We start from the raw sequence: 25,726 nt of genomic DNA, 5'->3' as shown, positions 1-25,726 counted from the left end.
TACAGGTGAATTGGGTAAGCTAAATTGTCCGTATTGTATGAGTGTGTATGGATGTTTCCCAGTGAAGGGTTGCAGCTGGCAGGGCATCCGCTGCATAAAAACATATGCTGGATAAGTTGGTGGTTCATTCCGCTGTGGTGACCCCAGATTAATAAAGGGACTAAGCCGAAAAGAAAATGAATGAATGAATGAACTACCACACTTGATGCAATTTGTGTTCTTTTCTTCTTTTTCAGAATTGTTACATGTAAACTCACTGCTAAGTCTTGTCAGAGTTTGTCTTCAGCTCTACAATCCTCAAACTGTGTCCTGAGAGAGCTGGAGCTGAGTAACAATGACCTGCAGGATTCAGGAGTGAAGCTTCTCTCTGATGGAATGAAGAGTCCAAACTGTAAACTGGAGACACTGAGGTAAAAAAAAAAAAAAAAAAAAAAATATATATATATATATATATATATATATATATATATATATAGGCAAGGCAAGGCAAGGCAAGGCAAGGCAAGTTTATTTATATAGCACATTTCATACACAGTGGCAATTCAAAGTGCTTTACATAAACAGGAATAAAAGAAACAATTATACGAGAAATAAAAACAAACAGAATAGAAATAAAATAAAATAAAAGCTGATAAAATGTGTTATAAAAGAGTTAAAAAGAAGAGAAAAACATAGTAGTTCGATCTGTCGGACATAGCACAGTGCTCATTCAGTAAAGGCACAGCTAAACAGATGTGTTTTCAGTCTTGATTTGAATGTGCCTAATGTTGGAGCACATCTGATCATTTCTGGAAGCTGATTCCAGCAGCGAGGGGCGTAGTAGCTGAAAGCCGATTCACCCTGCTTTGACTGAACTCTTGGGATTTCTAATCTATTTGATCCTAAAGATCTGAGTGATCTGTTAGGTTTGTATTCAGTGAGCATATCTGTAATGTATTGAGGTCCTAGGCCATTTAGCGACTTATAGACCAGTAATAATACTTTAAAATCTATTCTAAATGTGACTGGGAGCCAGTGTAAGGACCTGAGGACAGGTGTGATGTGCTCTGATTTCCTGGTTCTGGTCAGAATTCTGGCCGCAGCGTTCTGGATGAGCTGCAACTGTCTGACTGTCTTTTTGGGAAGGCCAGTGAGGAGGCCATTACAGTAATCCACCCTGCTGCTGATAAAAGCATGAACAAGTTTCTCTAAGTCTTCACTGGAAACAAAGCATCTAATTCTTGCAATGTTTTTGAGATGATAGTATGCTGATTTACTAACTGCTTTGACATGACTATTGAAACTCAGATCTGACTCCAGAGTCACACCAAGATTCTTGACCTTATTTTTTGTTGTTTGACCCTTAGAGCCAAGGTACGCATTCACCTTGAGAACCTCATCTCTGTTCCCAAACGCAATCACTTCAGTTTTCTCTTTGTTTAACTGAAGAAAGTTTTGGCACATCCAATTGTTAATTTCATCAATGCATTGGCAGAGGGTGTCAATGGGGCTGTAGTCATTAGGCAGTAAGGCTAGGTAGATCTGAGTGTCATCAGCATAGCTGTGGTAGGAGATTTGGTTCTTTCTCATTATTTGGCTCAGAGGGAGCATATAAAGGTTGAACAGGAGTGGTGCCAGAATCGAGCCTTGTGGGACTCCACATGTCATGGGTGTCCACCCTGACCTATGGTCACCTATACTGACATAGTATCCTCTCCCTTCAAGGTAAGATCTGAACCATTTGAGGACCGTCCCAGACAGCCCAACCCAGTTTTCCAGCCTATCCAGAAGTATGCTGTGATCGACAGTGTCAAATGCAGCACTGAGATCAAGCAGTACCAGCACTGTTAGTTTGCCTGAATCTGTATTTAGGCGGATGTCATTGATTATCTTTATAAGGGCGCTCTCTGTACTGTGATGTGGTCTGAAACCAGATTGAAAATTGTCCAAACACCCCTTGAAGTTTAAGAACTTGTTAACCTGGTTAAAAACAACTTTTTCAATGATTTTGCCAATGAAAGGGAGATTTGAGATGGGCCTGTAATTGCTCAATATGGTGTTATCTAGGTTGCTCTTCTTCAAGAGGGGTTTAACAACTGCAGTTTTAAGTGAGTTAGGAAAAATCCCCGAGAGAAGTGAAGCATTTACCACTTTTAGAAGATCCTTTTCTAAGCAGGTCAACACCGTTTTAAAGAATGATGTGGGGAGCGTGTCAAGACTGCAGGTTGATGTTTTCATAATTTGCACGATCTCTTCTAAGATTTTGCCATTAATTGCCATGAAATCGAACATAATGTCTGATTTCTTAAGTTGTGGTTGAGCTAGTCTGACGTCGACACAATTTGGCTGATTGGATGAGCTGATTGCCTTTCTGATATTATTGATCTTGTCAGTAAAGAAATGAGCAAACTCATTACATTTGCTTTCAGAGAGTAGCTCACTGGGAATCCGACTGGGGGGGGTTGTGAGTTTCTCTATCGTTGCAAAGAGTTTACGAGCATTGTTTACGTTGCTGTTTATAAGGCTTGAAAAGAAAGTCTGCCTAGCAGTTTTTAGTTCCATATTAAAAGCACGAAGACTGTCTTTATAGATATTATAATGGATTACTATATATAATATATATACTATATATTTATTTATATATATGTGTGTGTGTGTGTGTGTGTGTGTGTGTGTGTATATATATGTGTGTGTATATGTGTGTGTGTTTATTCAGTATGAGTGAGTATTAAATGAAGTAAAATATGAGAAAATACTTTTTAAGGGCAACTGTTTTTACATAATATAATATTGTTCTTAAATAACTGTGAAGCTTCTGCTCAAAATAATTCAGTTAAATTCAAGGTTATTTGTTTAGAGCTTTTAACAATAATTTTTTTTAAAGGAGCTTTACAAATTGTGCTTTTCAAAAAGTTATTAGTTACCATAACTATTAGTTACTAATAACTTTAACTAATTAACTAGTAACTAATAGCTTTTAACAGTTGATGTTATTATATATAAACATAGTTAACTTGCAGTTATAGAGTATATAGATGATGTCTGTGTGTACATGTACAATGAGGTGTATTTTTGTATTACGTGTGTGTGTTGTCCTCGAAGTCTTCGATGGTTGGCATCATCTTTTCACAGGTCATGGATCTCATTAAGTGGCACTGCACAAGGCCTCGAGACAGGTATCCCCAGGTGGAAATAGAGAACAAAGGAAATAATTAGCATAGTTGCTTTTCATAATGTTTTTGAACAAGAGATATATGTCAAAGTGAAAATGAAGTGCTATAAATTAAAAAAAGGTGCTATATAAACAAACATATAAAACATTTATTTATAACAAAGTGTTTGGTGGATTAAGATTGGAAGAGTGTCTTACAGGTAATTTGTCAATACCACTCACTTGCATGGAGCACACTCATGTATCCTACAGTTATGTGATGCTTTGTGTGTATGCTTAACTAAAAAGAAAGATCTTTACTCTTGTTTTAAACTGAAAGTATGTCTGAGCCTCGGACATCATCAGGTAGGCTATTCCAAAGTTTAGGATCCATATATTAGAAGTTTCAACTTCCTTTTGTAGACTTCTTTGGGATTTTTGGAGCATGTCTAAAAAGAGCTGTTTTGACTGAAAAGTTGTTATTTTGAACAAAATAAAAGTTATTTTTGAGTTTGTTTGTTCAGTTCGAAATGGCTCCCCCAAAAGTTCACTCTGGCTCCTAAACACCTTTAAGCTGCCACTGGTCTGTGGTGATTATGCAATAAGTAGATATATTCTGGAGCTCTGCCTTCTCTGACTTGCAATTCAATTATAAATTATTGATACACAAAATTAAGATACAAATCATATCAAATGAAATCTGTTCCAATAATAAGAATTTTCCAATAAGAATGTGTGAAGTGGTCAAAATTGTGACCACTTCATAAATTTCCTTTTATTATTTTTGTGTTGTAGTGTCGTGCCTTTTATGATGTTCACATTCAACAAGTTAAATAACAAATACAAAAGTAATATTTAAACAAAATAAAAGTCCATCTTCAAAAAATGGCAACAACATTGTTCTTCTCTCTCAGCTGCCATCATTGATGTTTATACATTGTGACATATTTACAGCTCCACATACTGCAACGCAGGGCTATATGTGTTGGAAATTAGTATACCATCACTCAGCATTTTCCAACTTCTTTTTGCCCTCTAAGAAAAAAGAATGAAATAGAATTTTGAATTATGCACCGACCTCAATTTCCTTCAGCTTATTCCCTGCTTTATCAGGGGTTGCCACAGTGGAATGAACCACTAATCACTCTGAGATGTTTTATGCAGAATGCCCTTTCAGCCACAACACAACGCTGACAGTACAGCTGACAGTATAGTTTGTTAGTAGTATTGGTTTGTTTTCATCTTGTATATTTCTGCAGTACAGTCTACAGCCCTCCTCAGCATAGTGGTTAAAGCGATGAATTTTATGTTATTATAGTTGAGTTGTAACCTCATGTAGATCGATAAGGGTGGATTACTTGGCTATGGCAAGCCCTGTATAGTAGGGATTAAGCCAAAGCAAGGTTGTATATTCTAATTTTTACCCACAATCTCTTTCTCAGATTTCACTTTCCGCAGCATGTGACGTCAAGTTTCCCCTACCTTATTATACCTAAAACACAGATTGCCATAAAAACGGAAAGAGTTAAGTGTCAATAGCTCAGTTTTGTCATTTTAAATGCAAATCTTTATGTATTTATTACAACTGGAAAAAATACATCATAACCTGTCTTAGTTGTTTTCTTAAAGGGCACATGGTTTACCCCTTTTTTAAGATTTAATGTTAATATTATGGTTGTTGCAACCCAGGCTCATTCCGAGAACGTAGTCCCGGGGACGTTTCTGGAGACCGCGAAATACGTCCCGGGAGGTACGTATTTGTGCAGTTTTTGTTTTCGCGAGTCCGCGAGAGGCCGCTGTGCGCGATTTTTAAACCCGCTAGAGGCCGCTGTCGAACGACCTTCCGCCCGTCTGCCTGTCTTCATGACGGAATGATTGACCGTGCGACCGGCCAATCGGCTGACCCACCCTCCTCCGTCCCCAAACCCAACCAACGACGGTTCACAAAAGCCGTCCAGAAAAAGAAAAGCCCTCGTCTGATTTTTACCACGTTTTCGGATTTTGACCACATTCTCACCCTGTGACGAACTTGTTCGCTTCATTTTTTGGATTTTGTTTTTGTTTTCTTACCTGATTTCTGGAACCGCTCTTCCCCGGACTCGAACCCGGTCGTCGTCGTGGTCAGCCCCTCTCTGCGCCTTGAGTCCGCCAGAGTACACGAAGAGCTAACCGGACAAACTGGCTGCAGCGGGAAAGCCCTCCACACGGAGGCGAGCGGCCGGCTGGCCGGCCGGCCGGCAAGCGCCGAAGGGAACGGCGTCACACCGCCCCGCAGCGTTCGCTTAAAAAAAAATGAAATGCAGCCGTACGTACCCCCGGCTACGTATTTCGCGGTCTCCAGAAACGTCCCCGGGACTACGGTCTCAGAATGAGCCTGGGTTGGGTTCTTCTGAGTGTGCAAAAAAAAAAAATGTCTGTTTCAGTTCAAAACAGAATTCAGATTGTTTTGCAGGCAAGTTCATTATTTTATTTCCAATGGAGGACACGCACGTGAGGCAACGCGCTCGCACTTTCCAGCTGCACCTGGTTAAGATGACAGTGAGCTTTTGTGATCGCGAGAAATGCAAATGGCTGAAGTTTAAGGTAGACGCAATGAAAAGTACACGTTTGCAAACCTACCTACAAACAATAATTTCGATTAGAGCGTTCATGTGGTGAATGTTGATCTTATGTTGAGCCCAATGAGCCTTACATCTAAAAATAGAGCAAGGGTGTTCCTTTAGTGATATCGCTTTGACTCACGCTGAAAATGGCTGACGTGAAAAAACAAACTGAAGATATGGTGATACGCGCTTGTCAATCAATATTGGTGGGCGGGGAAAACGCACTCCTACGTCAAGTTGCGGTCGATCTGAAAACCGCTCCAATTGGTCCACCATTTTTATGTTGTTAAATTGAAAAAAAGGAAGGGTTTGTTTATATCACCCCAATATGACTGTCTATACACTATACCTACACACATGTCTGTCCAAACAGCTTGAAAAGTAGATTTTTCACCATAGGTGCCCTTTAACAACTTGGCATTGTGACATTACCAAGACACCAAAAATTGTCATAAATCTGTCAAAAACATGTTTATCAAGAGGTCATTATAATGTGTCATGAATTTTATAACAGCATTATTATAATTTCATTCATGTCTTTACAAATATATAATGTTATTACACATTTATTTGAATTTTAATGACAAATTCCGTTTGTTCCACTCAAAAGAAGTGATCAAAATTATATTCATGACACATTTCTAGTTGCCTGATGACAATTATGTTTATGGCATAAATATTGAGTTATTTTGGCTTAATAAAGTCACATTGTCATAACACAGACATAACTGAGCTAATGACTCTTAATGACAGTTGTCATAACCATTCATAAAATCTCATCCATCATGACAAATCATGACGTGATTAAAAAAGGTGTCATGACAGTCTTTTGAATGTCCCTTCAAATAAAGTGTGACTATTTTTTCTTCTGTGACTGAAACTAGAGCAAGTATCAGCTACTGAACAGGTGACTGTTAGTGATGTTGGTCTGTCAATCTAATGTGATGTGGACCATTGCTGTGTTTGTAGATTGTCTGGCTGTATGGTGACAGAGGAAGGCTGTCGTTTTCTGTCTTCAGCTCTGAGTTCAAACCCCTCACACCTGAGAGAGCTGGATCTGAGCTACAATCATCCAGGAGATTCAGGAGTCAAGCTGCTCTCTGAACAACTGGAGGATCCAAACTACACACTGGACAAACTCAAGTATGTGGAGCATATTTATGTTTTTGTTTATGTAATTTATTCTTAGAGGCAGATAGAGGATTAACGGGTGTATATTTTTGGATTCTGAAGACAGTTAATGTTTAGTTCACTTCCAGAAAAAAAAATCCTTATAACTTACTCGCTCTCTTATCATCCAAGATGGTAAAGAATTCAGAGTAAGTTACAGCTTCTGCAAAGACACAATCTTCCCTCTGCTTCAGCACTGTGGGAACCGCCAGTAGCAGAAGGTCAGCAGACCTCAGAGACCTAGATAAATCCTGCAGTTGAATAAAATCAGAAAGGCAGGTTTGGGCTAGACCATTTAAGAATTCATAAGCAAGGTCTAAAATGTTAAAAATAATTCAAAAATGGACTGGAAGCCAATATATTTTCGTTTATGTTGGGGGTTAAAGAAGACCTCCAGTATTTTTCGCTTATTGCAAATAAGTGAAGTCTAGTTAAGACAAACAAATGAGCATTACAGTAGTCTAATAGAGATTAACTAAAACATATATAAGCAGGGGTGCACAGAACTGGTATGCAGGTGTGCATGTGTGATATAAAAAAATGTGGACCACGTATGGCAATAAAAAATTGCTTATGCATACCAGATTTAATTAATTTAGATGTGATTCAAATGGCACAGGACATAGTACATAGGCTGATACAACTTTGCCATGCTTGTGGTTTGGAGGAAGAATGTAGAATAAAGTTGGTCTATGTGTGGGGCCGACTCTGGAACAGTTCATATTGCAACAAATTACTGTAGAAAGCCGCTATTAATCATGTATGAGCTGGTTTAATAACTTGCTTTTCTGACATTCATTTGAATGGTGGTCAGATGAACTGAATTGAGCCAAAGCAGCAGCTGATCGTACATTTGTAAATCATCTCAAAATCAGTGGAGCAACATGTTAAATATATAGAGGTGCTGATAAGGAAACAAAGACACTAAGGTGGACAGAAAAAGACTTGTGTCCCCACTTAGTTGTGGGGAAAACTGGATAAATTTGAGCTTTTGTCAGCTGATTTCATCTTCCAGGTTTAAAATAATTTTTCGGGCAAGATCAAAATTGGTGACGTAGAGCACAACTGCAAGTGCAAAGATGACGCGTCGGTTTCTCATTATTATTCATAGCTGAGTTTTCTTATCTTATGAGAAGAACCTGCTTCTTAATAATTCATGACTGCGTGTGCTTTCTGAAGGCAAGACACAGACCTGCCACTTCCAAGCTGTGAGATCCTATGTTAATGACTGGGTGAGTCCGCGTCCATGGACCCACAGCACGCAGTATTTAGCCATTCATGAAGGATTGTATGTGTTTGTTTCCATGATCCATGGGGTTTGTTGCATGTTTTTCCCCACAATCCTGTCAGGGCCAATACAGCAAAGCTGTGTGTGTGTGTGCAGCAAGCATTTTTGTCGGGAAGAATGAGCAGTACGAGTATGGCAGAGAATGGCAGACTTTGTCCTTTATCAGTGGAGTTTGTTCACATTTAGACACATCGCCATGCTGCTGTGTTCACCTAAATCCTCCAGATTACCAGCAGGGCTAATGGTTAAAATAGACAGGGCAAGAGACCTGCTGCACTGAGTCTGCATTCAGACCCGGGGATTGAGGGAAAACTCCACATTTATAGTGTTTATTTGAACACGATTATCTTTATAATTATATAAATTGTGGTTGTGTGTATATGAAATTACAAATGACAAATGTAGCAGGGCATTAAATGACTGTCTATTTCTTTGCATTTTAACTTTGTAAACTATAAAATCATGCGTCCCCACACGGTTTGTGTCTCATTTTGTGGGCCAACTGACAACAGTTGTTCGCTCCCCTCCTTCTCCCCTGCTCTGCTGGCCACGCCCACTCCTGCTTCTGATCGCGGAGCTCCACGCCCATTATCATGCATCTTTTGAAAAAAATTTGAGGTAGACTTGAACCAAAAGTGGGGGGTGTCATGGCCTTTTAAAACTATTATGTTTAGAAATGTGTTAAAAAATATTCTCTTCGTTAAACAGAAATTGGGGAAAAATAAACAGGGGGGCTAATAATTCTGACATATACATATATATTTATATATATATATATATATATATATATTCACAGTTTCAGAGTCTCTTTTGGTCACTGTCTCTTAGGGTGACATTAACAATCTAGTGGATGTAAATTGTAGATTTTCTGCAGTCACTGAAGAAACAGCCAAACCTTCTGTGGTTGTTTGTTTGTATACACCTGACAATTTTTTTGTCAACTTGATCTGGAGTAGCTAAATGGTATGTCCTGTATGATACATATTTCTTTACCAATTTTTCACAGTGCGAGTATGTCTTCATTTTCTTTATAGTCCTCCTCATTGTCACTTATAACATTAATTCTTCTGTATTTGACAATTACAGAAGCTAATCTGGTCTTTGAGTTCCTTGAGTCATGCACACGTGTTAATAAGAAATTTAAACTCGCTGCCAACAAAGCAGCTTGAAGATCTGACTGAATGTGAATTTGTGTGTGTTTACAGACTGGATCATGGAGGAGAGAAGATGATTACAGCAGGACCACGCAAATGTACGTCTACACACACACACGCACACGCACACACACACAGAGAAAGATTTAGTGAGTGTTGTGTAATAAATGTGTCTCGTCTTGTGCTCAGGGGCCTGTTTTCTCACACTGGATCTAAACACAGCAAATGCTGAGCTCATTCTGTCTGAGGACAACAGAAAGGTGACAAAAGTGGAAGAGAAACAGTCGTATCCTGATCATCCAGACAGATTTGAGGATCATCCTCAGGTGTTGTGCAGAGAGAGTGTGTGTGGACGCTGTTACTGGGAGATTGACTGGAGTGGAGATTTAGTATCTATATCAGTGTCATATAAGAGCATCAGGAGGAAGGGGTACAGTGAAGAGTGTTGGTTTGGACGTAATGCTCAGTCCTGGAGTTTGAGTTTCTCTCCCTCCAGTTGCTCATTCAGACACAATAACACACAGACTCGTGTCGCAGTAAAGTCAATCAGCAGTAGAATAGGAGTGTTTGTGGATCAGAGTGCAGGAACTCTGAGCTTCTACAATATCTATAAAGACACAATGAGCCTCATTTACTCAGTCCAGACCACATTCACCCAGACACTCTATCCTGGGTTTTGTGTTTATTCTGGTTCATCAGTGAAATTCTGCACTAAAAAGCACTGCTGGAGAACCTTTAGATGAAGAAAACATAGACAACAGCTCTCACACACAAGTTGGTAAAGCTAATGCTAACAATGTTACGCATCTAAATGATGCAGCAAGTTTGACAAAAGTTCTGGAGGAGATAAGGGACTTTCGCAAAGACACAAAACAACTAATCAGAAGATATCGAAGGTGGAAAAGCAACAAAACGTAAAACATGTGATGAGCAAAATGTTATAAAAGTAATGAATCAACAAGAAAACCAAGAAGGCAGGGCACAACAGGAAAATGGAAGGATTTGTAATGTTACCAAGGGGGCATCAATGACAGTTTATGGAGAGGTTTTTACAAGACTTGTTGTGAATTTGAAGAAGAGACAAAAAACCAGGAGAAATTTTTGGGTATTTTCAAAGCAGAATTCTTTAATAAGAACTCGCCGGCGCTATAGCATTCATCGAAAAATCTCTGTACTATTGCAGCTCGCACTCAGTTAAATACACGATTTAGTGGGCAGTGCTTATTAGTAGAAACAGAAACTGACATTACAGTTTTAGTAAAGAAATCTTGTTTTCAGTACCTTGCCTGAAAGTATCACCCAGCCATTTGTTTGGCAAAGTCTCAGCCGGGCCTGGAACTGACAATATGCATTTCTTTGGAGAAACTGTATTTGACAAAGAGGCAGTGCCTGGCACTTCTTATTTGCATTACATTGGATAAATGATACTGTCCCTTGCACACAGGATGTCAAACCTGCTCCATCAGGTTTGACATCCTTTTTTAAAAAGGATGACAGGTTTTTAAAAAATTGGTAATCTTTCAGTGACTTGCTGGAGATTCCTCCCACCATGGATTTTAGTATCAATAGATATAATCTGGTGACTGCCCCAAAACCACCTGGTAATAGGGAAGAAAGGCTGCGGTCAATAATAATAAAACTACACCACTACAAAAATTAAACAAGCAACTTTACTGAGGCTAAATGAGTACTAAAACAGAAGCAGATAAGCTTCCCAATGCTGTTCCCAGCTAAACTTTTGGTGTTCTATGATGACAGGACACAATTGTACCAGACAGCAGAGGAGGCAACTTCAGATATGAAAGACAGGGGACTTCCCATCATACCTAAAGATAGCCTCGCTGAACAGCTGTCCCATACCGCTTAGCTTAATTCAGGGTCATTGGTTAGAGACCCCAGCCTTGGAGTCATACTTTATTTGTTATTGTGCTCTACATATTTTCTAGTTCTTATTTGTTTAGGAAGTAAATCGTGTAAGTTTTCTATAGCCACATTTATAAACATACAGTTGAAGTCAGAATTAATAAACCACCTGAATTATTAGCCCCCGTTTATTTTTTTTCCCAATTTCTGTTGAACGGAGAGAAGATTTTTTTCAACACATTTCTAGATATTATTCAAGACACTTCTATACACAGCTTAAAGTGACATTTAAAGGCTTGACAAGGTTAATTAGGTTAACTAGGCAGGTTAGGGTAATTAGGCAAGTTATAGTATAACGATGGTTTGTTCTGTAGACTATAGAGAAAAAAAATATAGCTTAAAGGGGCTAATAATTTTGACCTTAAAATGCTTTTTAAAAAATTTTAAACTGCTTTTATTCTAGCCGAAATAAAACAAATAATACTTTCTCCAGAAGAAAAAATATTATCAGACATACTGTGAAAATTTCCTTGCTCTTTTAAACATCATTTGGGAAATATTAAAAACAAGGGGGAAAAAAATCAAAGGGGGGGCTAATAATTCTGACCTCAACTGTAGTTTTTTCAGAAAATCATGACCATAGACTGTAAAAGATATGGACGTAGTATCCGTGACATCATCCATAGGTTTCTGAAGAGCGCAATTTAAGCTACAAATAGGTGTGGCCAACTGTCACCACTTTATTTACTCATCATCGCACCAACCGGTGGTGACCAAAAAAGAGCAAAGAGGCAGAGAATCAGTGGAGCTACAGACACCTGCTAGAATTTTGCTTAGACAGGCTTTTCTTTAAGAGAAATGCTTAATACTTCATTACCTGCGACTTGTTCTTTTTCTAACCACATGTGCTTGGTTGTGTACTATATCAATAAAGTGTTTAGACTTTTAAAAACACTGCTGTAATATTTTGGACCACTTGTTTTTATGACATTTTTCTACAGTAGGAAAACGCTAATTACTTCCAAATACTTCAAATATAGTCTGTGCTAGTAAATGCAAAGCTATTTATGAAATCCAGGCATAAAACTGTATAGCTGCTTTTCCACTATCATGCCAAACCGTTCTTTATGCTGAACCGTTCCATTCCGTGCCAAACCAGGTCAGTCAGCACGGATACGGTTTCACTTTCCACTGTGTTACTGCAACAGAGCTCATTGGAACTTTAAACAAAAATGCGTTAGTAGTTGCCTTGATAACTTAATAATGTAAACAGTGCCAAGATGGATGATGATCCTGCATTTTTAATATTTTGAGTGTTTTTTTTTATCTTATATTCACTTTGTTTAATAAAAGAAAAAAACGACACAATTCCTGACGCAAAAAATAAAATAAACAGAAGACGACAATGACAACGGGTATACCAACAAACGCTGAGAAGATATGAGTACAGACAAACAAGGTAAAAATCGTTTCTAAAACACTTAAAATAATAATGTAAGAGCTATAATGTTATATTCGGCAAGATATAAGATTGTAATAATTGATGCACTAAAATAAAAGTTTTATTTAGGTCTTATTTAGTTGAGTATTTTGCTTTAGAATAATGTTGCACTAACATCTAAAAACATTCATTTGCATTTGTTTATATGTAAGCGCTATTATTTGTGCTTAACATTTGTGAAGTAACATCCAAGGCCTATAGATGGCAGCAATGGACTATTGTTAGGCCTAATGTTAACTTAAAGCGCTTTGTTATGAGAATGAACCATGAACTTATTATAGTAAATGTATTAATTACTAAACAATGTATTAAACAAGTAACATTTCCATGGTGTTTGTAGCCAGTCTTAATTTGTGATTGACTTTTTCAATACTTTTTTGTATATTTGTTTTTATTACCTTTTTTAAATGCATTTATTAATATTAATAATATGAATATTATTATCAGTAAAATGATGGTTTATTTTTTGAAGGAATCAGCGGTTCCATTCAAAATGAACAAACAACGAGCAGTAGTTTTCAGATGCAACTTAGCTTGGTTACTTCATGAACTGCAACAATGTAATACATTTAATAGACATAGTCTATTAACAAAATTAACAAAAATGTAACAAAACAACAATAACAGCCTAAAAAAGGAAAAAATATGTGCATATTGCTACTGAATGACATTACATTCAATTCTTAGTGTGCTTCACTCTTTATTCTTTAGGCAATTACTATATTGAACAAAATGATTTTTTTGTTAACAATGTGATGTTTTAAATAGAAATATGTACGTAACTTTCAGTGGAATACATTAATGAATTAAGATATATCTGATTTCAAGATTCTTAAAATATCTATATTGTGCAGTGTAATGCTGACTGCTGATTATACTGATGTAAATATGATTAGCAGTTGCTAATATATGCACTTTGATGTTTTCACCCAGGTGTTAAGCATGCCCACCCACAGTATGGACCCACAACCGGGGAAATGACTGGTGGGAAATGTGTTCCACAGTTTTCAGATCAGCAATGGGTTGAAAACATTTGCATGTGCAAGACCACATTTGATTACTTTTGTGTAAAATTACACCCTGTCCTGGAAAAAGAAGACACAACCTTCCGTCTCTGTGTCCCTCACTCTAAAAGGGTAGCCATTGCCCTCTGGAAATTGGCTATGAATTCCGAGTACAGGACAATTTAGCATCTTTTTGGAGTGGGTATAACAACGGTATGGCGTAATCTTGCTGGCTGAACCAATCCCTCTTCCCTCTGCCGAGAAACTTTCAGAAATGGCAGCGTATTTTGAAAGATGGGGGGTGCCACAGTGTGTGGATGCAATTGATGGTTCACACATACCAATAATCGCAGCAAGGGAACACCACAATAATTATGTGAATCGCAAGGGTTGGAACTCAATTATCTTACAGGCTGGTGTGGACGGAAAGGGGCAGTTCTGGAATATTTGTGTTGGTCGCTCAGAGAGCCTACATGATGCCCGTGTGCTTAGACTTTCCAAATTGTGGGATCTGTTCAACACACAGACATTTTTACCAGCACACACAAGACAAATAGGAGGAGAGAATCTAAGCCATTACCTTATTGGGGATGCTGCTTATCCTGCTCAGCCATGGCTAGTGAAACCTTTAACAGATAGAGGAAGACTTATGGAACAACAAGATCTGTTGTTGACTGCGATTTGGATTTGGCCAGAGAGATGGTGGCGGCTTGTTACATTCTCCATAACCTGTGTGAGCAACATAATGAAGTTTGCAGATTGGAATGGATGAATGGCTCTGATATGCCGCAAAACCAACAGCGTTCTACACCTCTTCCAGAGCGGGAAAGAGTTGTCCCTGCAGCAGATATTCTGCGTGATGGTCTGTTGAGATACTGTGGGGTCTGTGAGACACTGCCAAAATGTATGAAAAACAAAACTAATGCATTGTAAATAATAATAATAATAATAATACAAGAAAAAAACAATATTAAAGATATGAAAATACAAAAAATCAGACTATTGAAGAAAAAAAAAGTGTTCAGCACAATGGTGTACAATTTCCATTAAAAATTATAACAGAAACAATCAAATTGTCAGTGTGTATTTTAATCAGATTTGCGAATATCACTTAAATAGTAACATTTTATATTTAGTCTACATCTAGTTAATTTATATTTATTATTAGGATTATTATTATTATTAATTTTGTTGTTGTTAATAATATTAGTATTATTATTGTTGTTACGTAGGATTACTTTTTTCTTAATAGCCTACTGTAAATTGCAACCATTAATGATTTATATATGAGATTGCATGTTAGCTAAGTGGTTTTATGTTTTGTAATAGAATATGGAATATTCTCAGGAATATTTGTAGGAAATGGAGTACAAGTTTTAATCAGCTCATTTGAGGCTATTGTTTCTTGCTCAGACTTACCTGATTTCTTTTTGTTAATCACTCGTATATAAAGAAACTGTTGAAGCAAGTGTTGAAAAGAAATTATTTTGTTCCTGTCCGTTGTTGTTTATTTAAACAGGACATTTTTATGGTTTTGTTCATTTTAAACAGGATAAAGTGTCCAAACGCAGAGAAAAACTATATGTAATAAGTTATGACTAGTTAGTGGAACTAAAACATGTAGTAGTAATGAATACTTTTTACTTGAAGGGCACCTATTTTACCCCCTTTTCAAGGTTTAAGATAAGTCTTTTATGTCTGTACAGTTTCAGCTCAAAACACCCATCAGATTATTTGTTATACCTTTTAGAATGTTGAGATTTTCTGCTTTAAACACTTAGTGGATTAAAAACTGTTTTTAATTGTCTTAAAATGTTTAGAGTAAAGGTTTTCATCAACTCCAAATATGTGTGTCTGTGTATGTGAGAAAGTGGAAAACGAGGGAGAAATGTATCAATAAGTCATGACTGCAACAGTGAGTGGCATAAAAGTTTAAAAAAACTTTTATTTTGGCGTGGCGTGTGACGTCATAATCGTGCGCCGGTCCCGCGCTGTGATTCAACTGGAGAAAGGTTTGTTTTAAAGTTTTTTCACTTGTAAACCGATTGATTAAAGTTTCAGGTTTTTTCATTCAGTGCTAAATAATGTACCTGCTGTTGACGATATTATTTTAACCCTTTATACAACACATAACCCTATATACTCACTATTGTTTGAATAAAGATAGGATACACTTTTTGTCCCCAAGAGGACATTTGTCTTGTGCAAAAAAGTGCTACATGTTGCTGTAAGCAGACAATAAAGTAAATAAAACAAACAAAACAATTAAGAACATATCTGAATAAAGTTTGAATAAAGTAAATGTGTGTAATAACTGTTTTAATGAAGGTTTAATTTATTAAACAGCATAATGTCATTGCATCCTAAGTATACTTCACTAAATAAGAAATGGAGTACTAGTTTTCATCAGGTCATTTGTGGCTATTGTTTCTTGCTCTGACTTACTCTGTTACCTGATTTCTTTTTATTAACTCTGATATAAAGAAACTGTTGAAGCAAGTGTTGAAGAGAAGTTATTTTGTTTCTGTTCATTGTTTTATTTATTTTAAACAGGATAAAGTGTCCAATCGCAGAGGAAAAACTCCTGCTGAAGCGACTGATCTCCACACTGTTATAAAGATGGTGTTTATTAAAGAGGAGAGTGAAGATGTGAAGATTGAAGAAACATTCACAGTCAAACATGAAGATCTGCAGGAACAAACAGGTTGGTTTTCATTCTCAAAGACCAACTCAGTCATTTGATCCTCATTCAGATATATTTTAATAATAAGAATACTAAATTAAATCCATCTTGCAGCCCTGAGTGTGCTGCCTAGTTCTCCTAAATTCACATAAGCACTCATTGAAAGACAGGAATGAGTTTCTTTCGTCACTTGTTCTCATGTCTTTTGTCATTCATTTTATGTATTATTAGTGTCCCATTTTCTCTACCTTCTTAAGGTTATTGCTTTTCTTGTTCTCCTACTGTTTGTAAAGCATCCTTGAGCACTGTCGCTATATAAAATAAATAAAAACAATAAATTATAAAAGTTTAATTGAGCTGACGATATTTGACCTACAGTACTCTCATAGAAGATATCTGCTATTACAGTGATAGTGTTGGCTTAGTACTTTCCAATTGCATATGTCACGTTGATTACAATTCCCTTTTTTCCATCAACTTCTTTATGGGTTTAAACTTGTTTTTAGTAGTTGTTACTAGTTCTCACAGATAGTATCTGAGCTAGAATTACATCATTATTATTATAACTAATTACCAGGGCTATTGTGTTTAAACAGGGTTTCTGCGGGGTCTTAAAAAGTCTTAAATTTACTGAAATATTGTGTTGTAGGTCTTAAATCTTTTTTAAACAAGTCTTCATTTTCCTTTGTTCATGTTTTGCTACCCAATCTGGCCAAAACCCATACAATCACCAACAATCCATCTCAACAAAACTTTCAACTTTTAATTTAAAAAGGTCATTTTAACTCTATTTATCATAATGGTTTAATTATTTTCCTTACAATAACATTTGTTTAAACGTGCTCCATGTATTTACTGCTGAGGGCATCGCCCTGGACAGATTGTTGCGCATAGATTTAGTTTATTATAGTTTTTTAAAACTTTTAAAACATTTGTTCATTTTTTTTACATTTTAAAGTAAGTTTATGTTGGAAAAAAGTGTGTGGATACTAATAAATCTTGTTTTTACACTATTTAATTTTTTATTTAATCTAAAATACTGTATTTTTTATATTCATTTATTATTGTATTATTAAATGTAATTTTATATTTTTAAATATAATTACATAATATATAATATAATTATATATAGGGAAAATAAAAGTCTTCCATCTGGGGCATTTGAAAAATTCCCTAGCCTTTAGCCCTTTATGGGTCTAAAATTTTAACCCTGGTTTAAAGTATGTCAAAAGCGTGGATGTCGCCAATTTTAAATATGCTGAATGAAATGGACACTAAAAGAATTAATTATTATAAAACATTGTACTGTAATCTAAACTATATGATGTTGCTGTGGGACGACGTGAGACAAAACGAACAAATTATAGTGGAACAATAACGTTTAGCATTGCACTGACTACAACTGGCCAACAAACTAGTCTAAATGACTTTTGCTGCTTAAGAAATGGATTACAGCATGCTGATAAGATGCAAACATTTGAGTGTAAAGTTCGTCAGTATTGACCATATTCTTCATGTACCAGCAGGCGCCGCCATTGGAATCTTTTTGCTAGAGACTTTTTTTAGAGAATGAATTTTTAGATCCTAAAAACAGTGTTATGCTGCTTAGACATGGGATGATACCTGTTTTTAAGGTATGCCGCAGTTTGGAAAAGTCAAGGTTTTAAAACTACCAATATTTTCTGCTGTGCTGTCCCTACGGTATATGTAAGGGTTTTTATGTTATGTTATAATTTTTTTAGGATAACAGTATCTCCAGCAGAAAAGATCTCCAATGCTGTTTTCAATTGTAAAGAAATCTGCGTTTATGAAACTAATGAAGACAGCAGAAGTCAGTGATTCATTTGAATGATTTAGTCTGACATGTTTACTGCTCCAAAATACTTTCAAAGTTTCTCAAAAGAATTTTTTTTTGTTCAAAGGAGAAAAGAGTTTGTTTTTTACCCAGACAATTAAAAAGAATATATTTTAGAGCAGTAATCACAATACAGTAAAACTGTGATATTTTTATTCAAGGTTATCATACCATCAGAATCTTATACTGGCCCATGCCTAATGCTGCTTGATGTTACAAAGTCATATTTTCTAATTTTATTATTTTTCTATGTATGTATAGTCATGAACACACTTGTTTGTAGAGCAAGTAGTGTGACCGTTTTCTGCTGTTTATTATTCCTGGTCATTTCTCCAATAGGCAACTAAATTGGAGGTTCTAAAACAATAGTATATGAGATCAGGTTACTACTATGACATTAATTACAATTGTGGTTGTTTGTAATTGTATTCTGGTTATCCTGAGAGCTGATGCTGAGTAGTCTTAGGGTTTTTCACACTTCAAATGGTTAACTCTGGGTCATTCTAATCCTGGATGAACAGAATCCTGTGTTATCTGTAATCACGTTCCACACTGCTCAGCCCAGAGGGCTGTTCCATAAACCAAGCTTACAGAAAATGCCAGGCTTATTTTGGTAAATCAGGTTTATTAATGGCAGATTTGGTTTCATAAATTAAATTTACAATAGTTCAAACTCAGTTACTTTGCCAACTTTTGCTGGGAAACTAGCCTGGTCCAGGGCAGGTTAACTCTCAGGCTAAGTCTTAAGTTCACGCTTAGTCAAAGTAATTGTAACGTTCACCTGCTGTAATTTGATGCCATTTTAATTCATTTTATAGTCACTTAATAGTAAATGTGTATATATACACAAAACATCTTTAATACATATAATACGATAATACACTTAAATTCAAATAAGTTATTGCAAACAAAACAAATACAAACTACAACATTTTAACTACATTTTTATGTTCTTTCTCCTGATTATAAAAAATATATATTTAATATTTTCCCCCAACATATTCATTTGGGTGTAATAGTATTTGGACTGTAATTTTTTTTGTGTGTGTTAGATTAGTTCAAATTTTGCTTTGTTAGTTAATTCATTCATTTTCCTTCAGCTCAGTCTCTTTATTTATCAGATGTCACCACAGCTGAATGAACCACCAACTTATCCAGCATATGTTTTAAACAGCGGATGTTCTTCCAGCTGCAACCCAGTACTGGGAAACATTTGCATAAGTTATATACAATAATGCAAACTCACTAATATGAATTATGCGTACTTGCTATGAACATGCAGGATTTCTCTCAATCGGGTCTTCCAAGCAAGTTAAAAATGTTGAGTGGAGGATACACATGAGGGAACACAACACGAGTAATCTAGAGCGAGTGCATTTGATAGTTTGCATTTGAAGCCACAGGCACAAAAAGAGCTTGGTCTTCCTCTGACCCCCAAAATGAAATATTCTGCAAGGTATATGATCTGATTTTGAGTTGAAACCTCAGACACATTCTGGGAAAACTAAAGACTTACTTTACATCTTTTAAATAAAGTTCATAAATATAAATATAAATAAAAGCCTCACCATTTACTCTTCCTCGTGTGGTTTTAAATCTTTGAGTTTCTTGATTCTGCTGAACACAAAAGAAGATATTGTGAAAAAAACGCTGCCTTACTTTGTGTTCCAGAAGAAAGGAAATGTTTAAAACCACATGACGGAGAGTAAATGGTAAGGTCATTTTAATTTTTGGGTAAAAACATCCATTTCATGCTTGTTCCTTTGTGCCTTCATACTAAAGTTCACTTTTTCTTTTTTTTTAAGACCTGATGATGCTGAAAGAAGAGACTCATCAATGGAATAAAATGGAAGAGAAACAACAAGAAATAACAACTGATGAAAAACCCACACTGACTGAAAAGACTTCATCACACGGAAGTCCTCAGAAATCCAAATCTGAGTGTAATTTCAGCAGTGAACAGTGTAGAAAGAGTTTCATTCAAAAGCCAAACATTGATGTTCTCATGAGAGTTCACATTAGGGAGAAACCTTACACTTGCGAACAGTGTGGAAAGAGTTTTGGTCAAAAAAAAAGCTTTATAACCCACATGAGAATTCACACTGGAGAGAGGCCGTACACATGCCAAGAGTGTGGACAAAGCTTCTATCATGCAGGAAACTTTGCCGCGCACAGGAGAATTCACACTGAAGATAGGCCGTACACATGCCAACAGTGTGGAAAGAGTTTTAAGCAAAGTGGCAACCTTAAAGTTCACATGAGAACTCACAATGGAGGAAAAATATTTACTTGCACACAGTGTGGGAAAAGTTTAGCTCGAAAACAAGAGCTTGACACCCACATGAGGATTCACACTGGAGAGAAACCTTACACATGCACAGAGTGTGGTAAAAGTTTCACATGTAATAGCGCACTCAATAACCACATGAAAACTCACACCGGAGAGAAGCCGTTTCCATGTGTTCAGTGTGGAAAGAGCTTCACAACCAAAGCTAGCCTCATGAACCACTTGGATGGTCACTGGAACCATAGTGTTCATATGTGATCAGTGTGGAAAGAGTCTCACACGCAAAGACACCATTAAGCAACACATGAAGACTCACTCAGGAGAGGATCGTTTTAGATGCAGTGAGTGTGGAAAGGGCTTTAAACAGAAAATAAGCCTCAGTAATCACCTGAAACTTCACAATGGAGAGCAGAGTCCTCAACATTGAGATCTTGTCCACATAAACACGGGTATATTCAAAATGGTTTTTTCATTTTGCATGTAGTTTTTCTGCTTTTTAATATAGTTTGACTGTTCATTCATGTGAAGTTTATTTATATACTACTTTTGAGAGGATCACATGCTTATGATTGTTCACGGCTGGTCCTGCATTAGCTAACACATGATTCACCAATCAGATGATTCCTAACTCACTAAAATAATCAGAGATTCTTACCTCAGTTATCTTCGTCTTGAGGAATCCCCCCACTCCCCCTCCTTTCTAGATTTGGCGACACGGTAGCCCAGTCGTTAGCACTGTTGCCTCAAAGCAAGAATGTCACAAGTTAAAGTCCCCACTGAACCAGTTGACATCTGTCTGGAGTTTTGCTCATTCACTTTGTGCTCACGTGGGTTTCCCCCAGGTTCCTCCCACAATCCAAAAACACACGACCTAGGTAAATTGAACATTCTAAATTGGCACCCTAGTCGAGGTCTTAGTAAGCCATATATCTCCCTTTAGCCATCCCTAAATCTGTCGTTAGAACAGAAACAAGTCGTGGGTGTTCATCGAGATCTCCCTGAGTTCAAACTCCCCTCTCGCCCTGTTTACATAAGGGAGCCCAGGGCTCGAGGATCCAATGAGCTTAGAGCTCTCTTGCGGAACAAGTGTGAACTCTTGAGTACTTATCAAGTTACTGAAAATGAAACCCTTTGAACACCTGAAGATTTTAAACTCAATTATTGAAAAGGGGTGAAGATTTTGACAACTGTTTCATAGTGTAGTTCAGGGATCAGATCAGATTGTAGTGTAGATCAGAGTTGCTACCTGGCTGCAAGAATGTAATATAACTCTGTATGTTGATAGATTGTGTGGCTTGTTTCTTATGCAAACAAGTATCTACATCTGAAAAGGTGTGAATCAAATGGCCTACAGGAACTCAAGAGTTGTGACCCAACCAAAGCAGTTGGGTAATCTCCGGGGGTTTACATACTTTCTTATAAAGTAGTGTCTCACAGACAGTTCTTTTGGTTAAGTTACTTGAAGATGGACGTGTTAACATCACTGCTGAAGAACTGCACCATTCTTTGTCTTCAATAAAGTCAAGAGTAAGAAATTTGGTCAGCTTACTTATTTTCTGTATTAGTCATCTAAAACACTGACAAGCCACCCAAGAATGGTTAAGCCAAATACAGCAAAATCTGACAATGTGTTTGAACTTTATTATGAACCGATATCCCTATTTGTGCTCATTGCACACACTGTAAAAACTGCAGGGTTCCACACAAATCTTTCATGTTGTCACAACACAAATTAACTTAACACTTAACAAATTTATGTGGATTGAACATAAAAAAATTGTTGTCTCAATGAAATCTCAAGAATTGTTTAATTAAAAATAAAATTAATTAATTAATTAATTAATTAATCATTTTAATTAAGTAGTTTGAACAAGTAAAAAAAAATTAGGTAACACTTTAATGGATACTGTCTATGTTAATACATGCTTTATTAACTCAACTTCATGCAGTTTTGTGACCTAAAGTGAGGACTATTTATGCTTTATAAATTCCTTATGAATGACAATTAAAGGCTCAGAATCAAATCAACAATAATCTTTGCAATCTTATCAAAAAAGTAAAATTAAGGTTTAAACATTGCTGGATAACAGGAGTGTCAAAATACGAAATAAATTGGATAAAACAAGGACAGCATAATAATTTAACAATATAATAGGATGCAATATTTAAACTGCAGTAATTTTATTTTATTACTTTTTATTTTTTTTATACAGTTTCATTTATGTATATTAAAACGAATGGATATGAATAAAGTCATTTATGTTTTTTTTTTTTTTCCTGTTTAGAGTTTAACTGAGCTTTTAATGATCATTTATAAGGGATTTATGAAGCATGAATAGTCCTCACTTTAGTTTGGGTCACAAAACTGGATGAAGTTGAGTAATAAAGCATTTATTAACATGCAAATTAACTATTAGTATATGCCTGAATAATAAGATATATAAATGTTAATTTTAATTGTTTATTAATCATTAACTAACTCATTCTGAATTATCTTAAATAACCACCAACTATGCTTAAATAACTGGTTTGTAAATAATGCAATACTTAATTTAGTAATAAAAAATAAATCGTTAACAAAGTATGAAAGTACAGCTATTTAGCACATTATAAATGTGGTTGTATGTCAAGAATAGCTCACTTGTAGCTGCAGTAATAAACTGCTTACTAACATTTATTAATGTAGAGTTAATGCTTAACAGATAATGAATTCACTATTCGCTAATGCTTAACAAATGGTTCATATTCTGTAGTTATTATAAAGTGTTACTGGATTTATTTACAAAACAAGGAGTTTGTTCAGAAGATGACTTTTTTTGTTAGAGAACATAACAGTTAAACTAGATAAGTGTGATAAGGATATGTGCGAGAGTGAGATTACAGATTCAGAAATTGAATTAGCAATTGATCAAATGAGAAAGGTTTTTAAAGCAGTTATGTGTCCAATTTTAAATGAAATATATCAAGATATTTTTAATAAGGGAAATCTAACAAACAATATGAAAAAAGGTATGGTGAAAATAATATATAAAAGGAAAGGAGACAAGGGAGATTTAAGGAATTATAGACCATTTAGTATGTTAAACACAGATTACAAAATTTTTGCAAAAATTTTAGCAAACCGTTTGAAACTGGTAGTATAAAATATACAACAAACCAAGAATATGCTGAATTTAAGAAATATATAACTGATGTCATAAACAATATAAGAGACACAATTTGGGACATGAATAAGGAACAGGAAACAGGATATATTATAAGTGTAGACTTAGAAAAAGCTTTCGATAGAGTCGAACACAAATATTTGATACATGTAATGAGAGTTTTGGTTTTGGGGAGAGTTTTAAAGTGGATAAAATGTTTATATACAGATATCACAAGCTGTATACAATTAAATGGATTTTTAACTGAAGATTTTAAAATAACAAGATCTATCAGACAAGGTTGTCCAATGTCAGCATTAATGTACACACTGGTTTCTGAAGCATTAGGATTGGCAATTAATAACGAAAAGCAAATAAGAGGAATATGTATAAAAGGAAAAGAAGTAGAACAAAAATTATTTCAATACGGCGATGATACCACTTTAATATGAAGTGAAGTTTAATTTTAAACTAATTTCGAGAGGAGCATGTGCTCATGATTGACCCAGCTGGTCCACATTAGCTAATCATGATCCTCCAATCAAAGAATTCCAAGTCACTATATATATCCTCATTTTCTCGCTACAACTTTCTTCGTCTGGAAGAAACCCCCCTCCTTCCCTTCTTCCACCTTTATCCAGAATGGGCGACACGGTGGCCCAGTGACTAGCACTGTTGCCTCACAGCAAGAATACCAATGGCGTTCGGTCTTCACTGGGCCATCTGGTATTTCTGTGCGGAGTTTGCATTTTCTCCCCGTGTCCGCGTGGGTTTCCCCCGGGTTCCCCGGTTTCCTCCCACCATTCAAATGTGCTCTATATTATAGATAAAATAAGCCTCAATCTTTTTTTCTAATGTCTTACTCTCAGGAAGTTCACCTTGGCCTCAGCAGCAGGGGAGTTTCAGATCGACCTGAGCTCAATCTCCCCTCGCCCTGTGAAAAGAGGGAGCCCTGGGCTTGAGGATCCCTTGAGCTCAGGGCTCTCTGCCGGGACAGCACGCCAAACAAGCTAAGTATAAATCGTGAGCTAAGTGTGAAGCAGAAGGTATTTTAAACAGATATTGTAAAGAAACAGGAGCAAAAATTAATAAAGATAAAACAAAATACATGAGAATTGAAAAAAACCAATGCTTTAGCAGAAAGAATACAATATAAAGAAGAGACAAGCAATATGAAAATTTAAGGTATAAAATTAATGTGGGAAGAAGTTTTAACAGGAATGGAAAAAAGACTAAATTTCTGGAAATTAAGGTTTGTTTTAAAGGGGAAAGTGTTTGTGACAAATTCATTGTTTTTATCAAAAATGTGGTATGTGTTGGGATCTGTGAGTTTGCCTATGTGCGTGTAAAAAAAATAATAAAAGAGATTGTTTTAAATTTCTTATGGGAAGCGAAACCTAAAATAGCGTATGATACTTTAATTGGTAAAGTAAAGGAAGGAGGTTTGGGATTATTAGATCCATTAAAGGGCACATAGGTTAGCCCTTTTTTCATATTTAATATAAATCTTTAGTGTCCCCAGAATGTGTCTGTAAAGTTTCAGCTCAAAACACCCATCAGATTATTTATTAGAGCTGTTTGAAGTGTCTATATTATAGTTGGAAAAAAGGTTTTGCTGTTTTTTTGTACTGGCCCTTTAAGGCTAATCCTCCCCGCCCACCATTCCCACGTGCCTGTCAGCAATCGCCGCCCTCGGCTGCCTCAGGAAGCAGATCTCACATAACGTGTGTGAGAAATACTACAGTAAGAACTTTAACAATCAGTATTTGATGCATTTTTTTGTGGATTTGCAACAATGAGTCACACACGATGTCATTACAAAGTTCACGCACACACACAGCAAGGACACAAACCTATAGTGCACACACATACACACACACGCACAAACGTAGTGCTGACATACACACACACACACACACATAGCTCAGAGGCGGACACACACACACACACACACACACAGAGCTCAGACACGAAGACACACACACACACACACACACACACACACAGCTCAGACACGAAGACACACACGCACACACATAGCTCAC

General features: G+C 36.3%; 1 protein-coding gene, 1 long non-coding RNA gene and 1 pseudogene across 5 annotated transcripts in view; 2 read left to right on the top strand and 1 right to left on the bottom strand.

The window, feature by feature from the left end:
• LOC130222027 (NACHT, LRR and PYD domains-containing protein 12-like) overlaps positions 1-14,775 on the top strand; it is a 28,114-nt gene extending 13,339 nt beyond the window's left edge. For 2 of the 3 annotated variants that reach the window (XM_056454636.1, XM_056454638.1), the window contains exons 7-10: positions 237-410; positions 6,703-6,876; positions 9,397-9,443; positions 9,535-12,160. In XM_056454636.1, the coding sequence (XP_056310611.1) occupies positions 237-410; positions 6,703-6,876; positions 9,397-9,443; positions 9,535-10,088 (949 nt within the window). In that variant the 3' untranslated portion in view covers positions 10,089-12,160. Of the gene's footprint in view, positions 1-236; positions 411-6,702; positions 6,877-9,396; positions 9,444-9,534; positions 12,161-13,642 lie in introns of those variants that run through there. The other variant, XM_056454639.1, reaches the window with a different exon arrangement.
• Positions 41-8,267, bottom strand: LOC130222246 (uncharacterized). 2 transcript variants are annotated; one of them, XR_008836375.1, is made up of 4 exons: positions 7,016-8,267; positions 3,061-3,145; positions 258-405; positions 41-160 (listed from the first exon to the last, which is right to left on the bottom strand). It is a non-coding gene; the product is annotated as an uncharacterized LOC130222246 (long non-coding RNA). The 2 variants fall into 2 exon arrangements; XR_008836374.1 differs by lacking the exon at positions 7,016-8,267 and having other exon boundaries at positions 3,061-3,933.
• A 1,504-nt stretch (positions 14,776-16,279) lies between the features above and the next one.
• On the top strand, positions 16,280-21,134 carry LOC130222150 (gastrula zinc finger protein XlCGF8.2DB-like; annotated as a pseudogene).
• Positions 21,135-25,726: the final 4,592 nt, after the last annotated feature.

Source organism: Danio aesculapii, chromosome 4 (assembly GCF_903798145.1).
Source record: "Danio aesculapii chromosome 4, fDanAes4.1, whole genome shotgun sequence".
Classification (NCBI taxonomy): Eukaryota; Metazoa; Chordata; class Actinopteri; order Cypriniformes; family Danionidae; genus Danio; species Danio aesculapii.
Note: the sequence above shows the minus strand (reverse complement) of the source record. Positions and strands in the feature narration are given on the sequence as shown.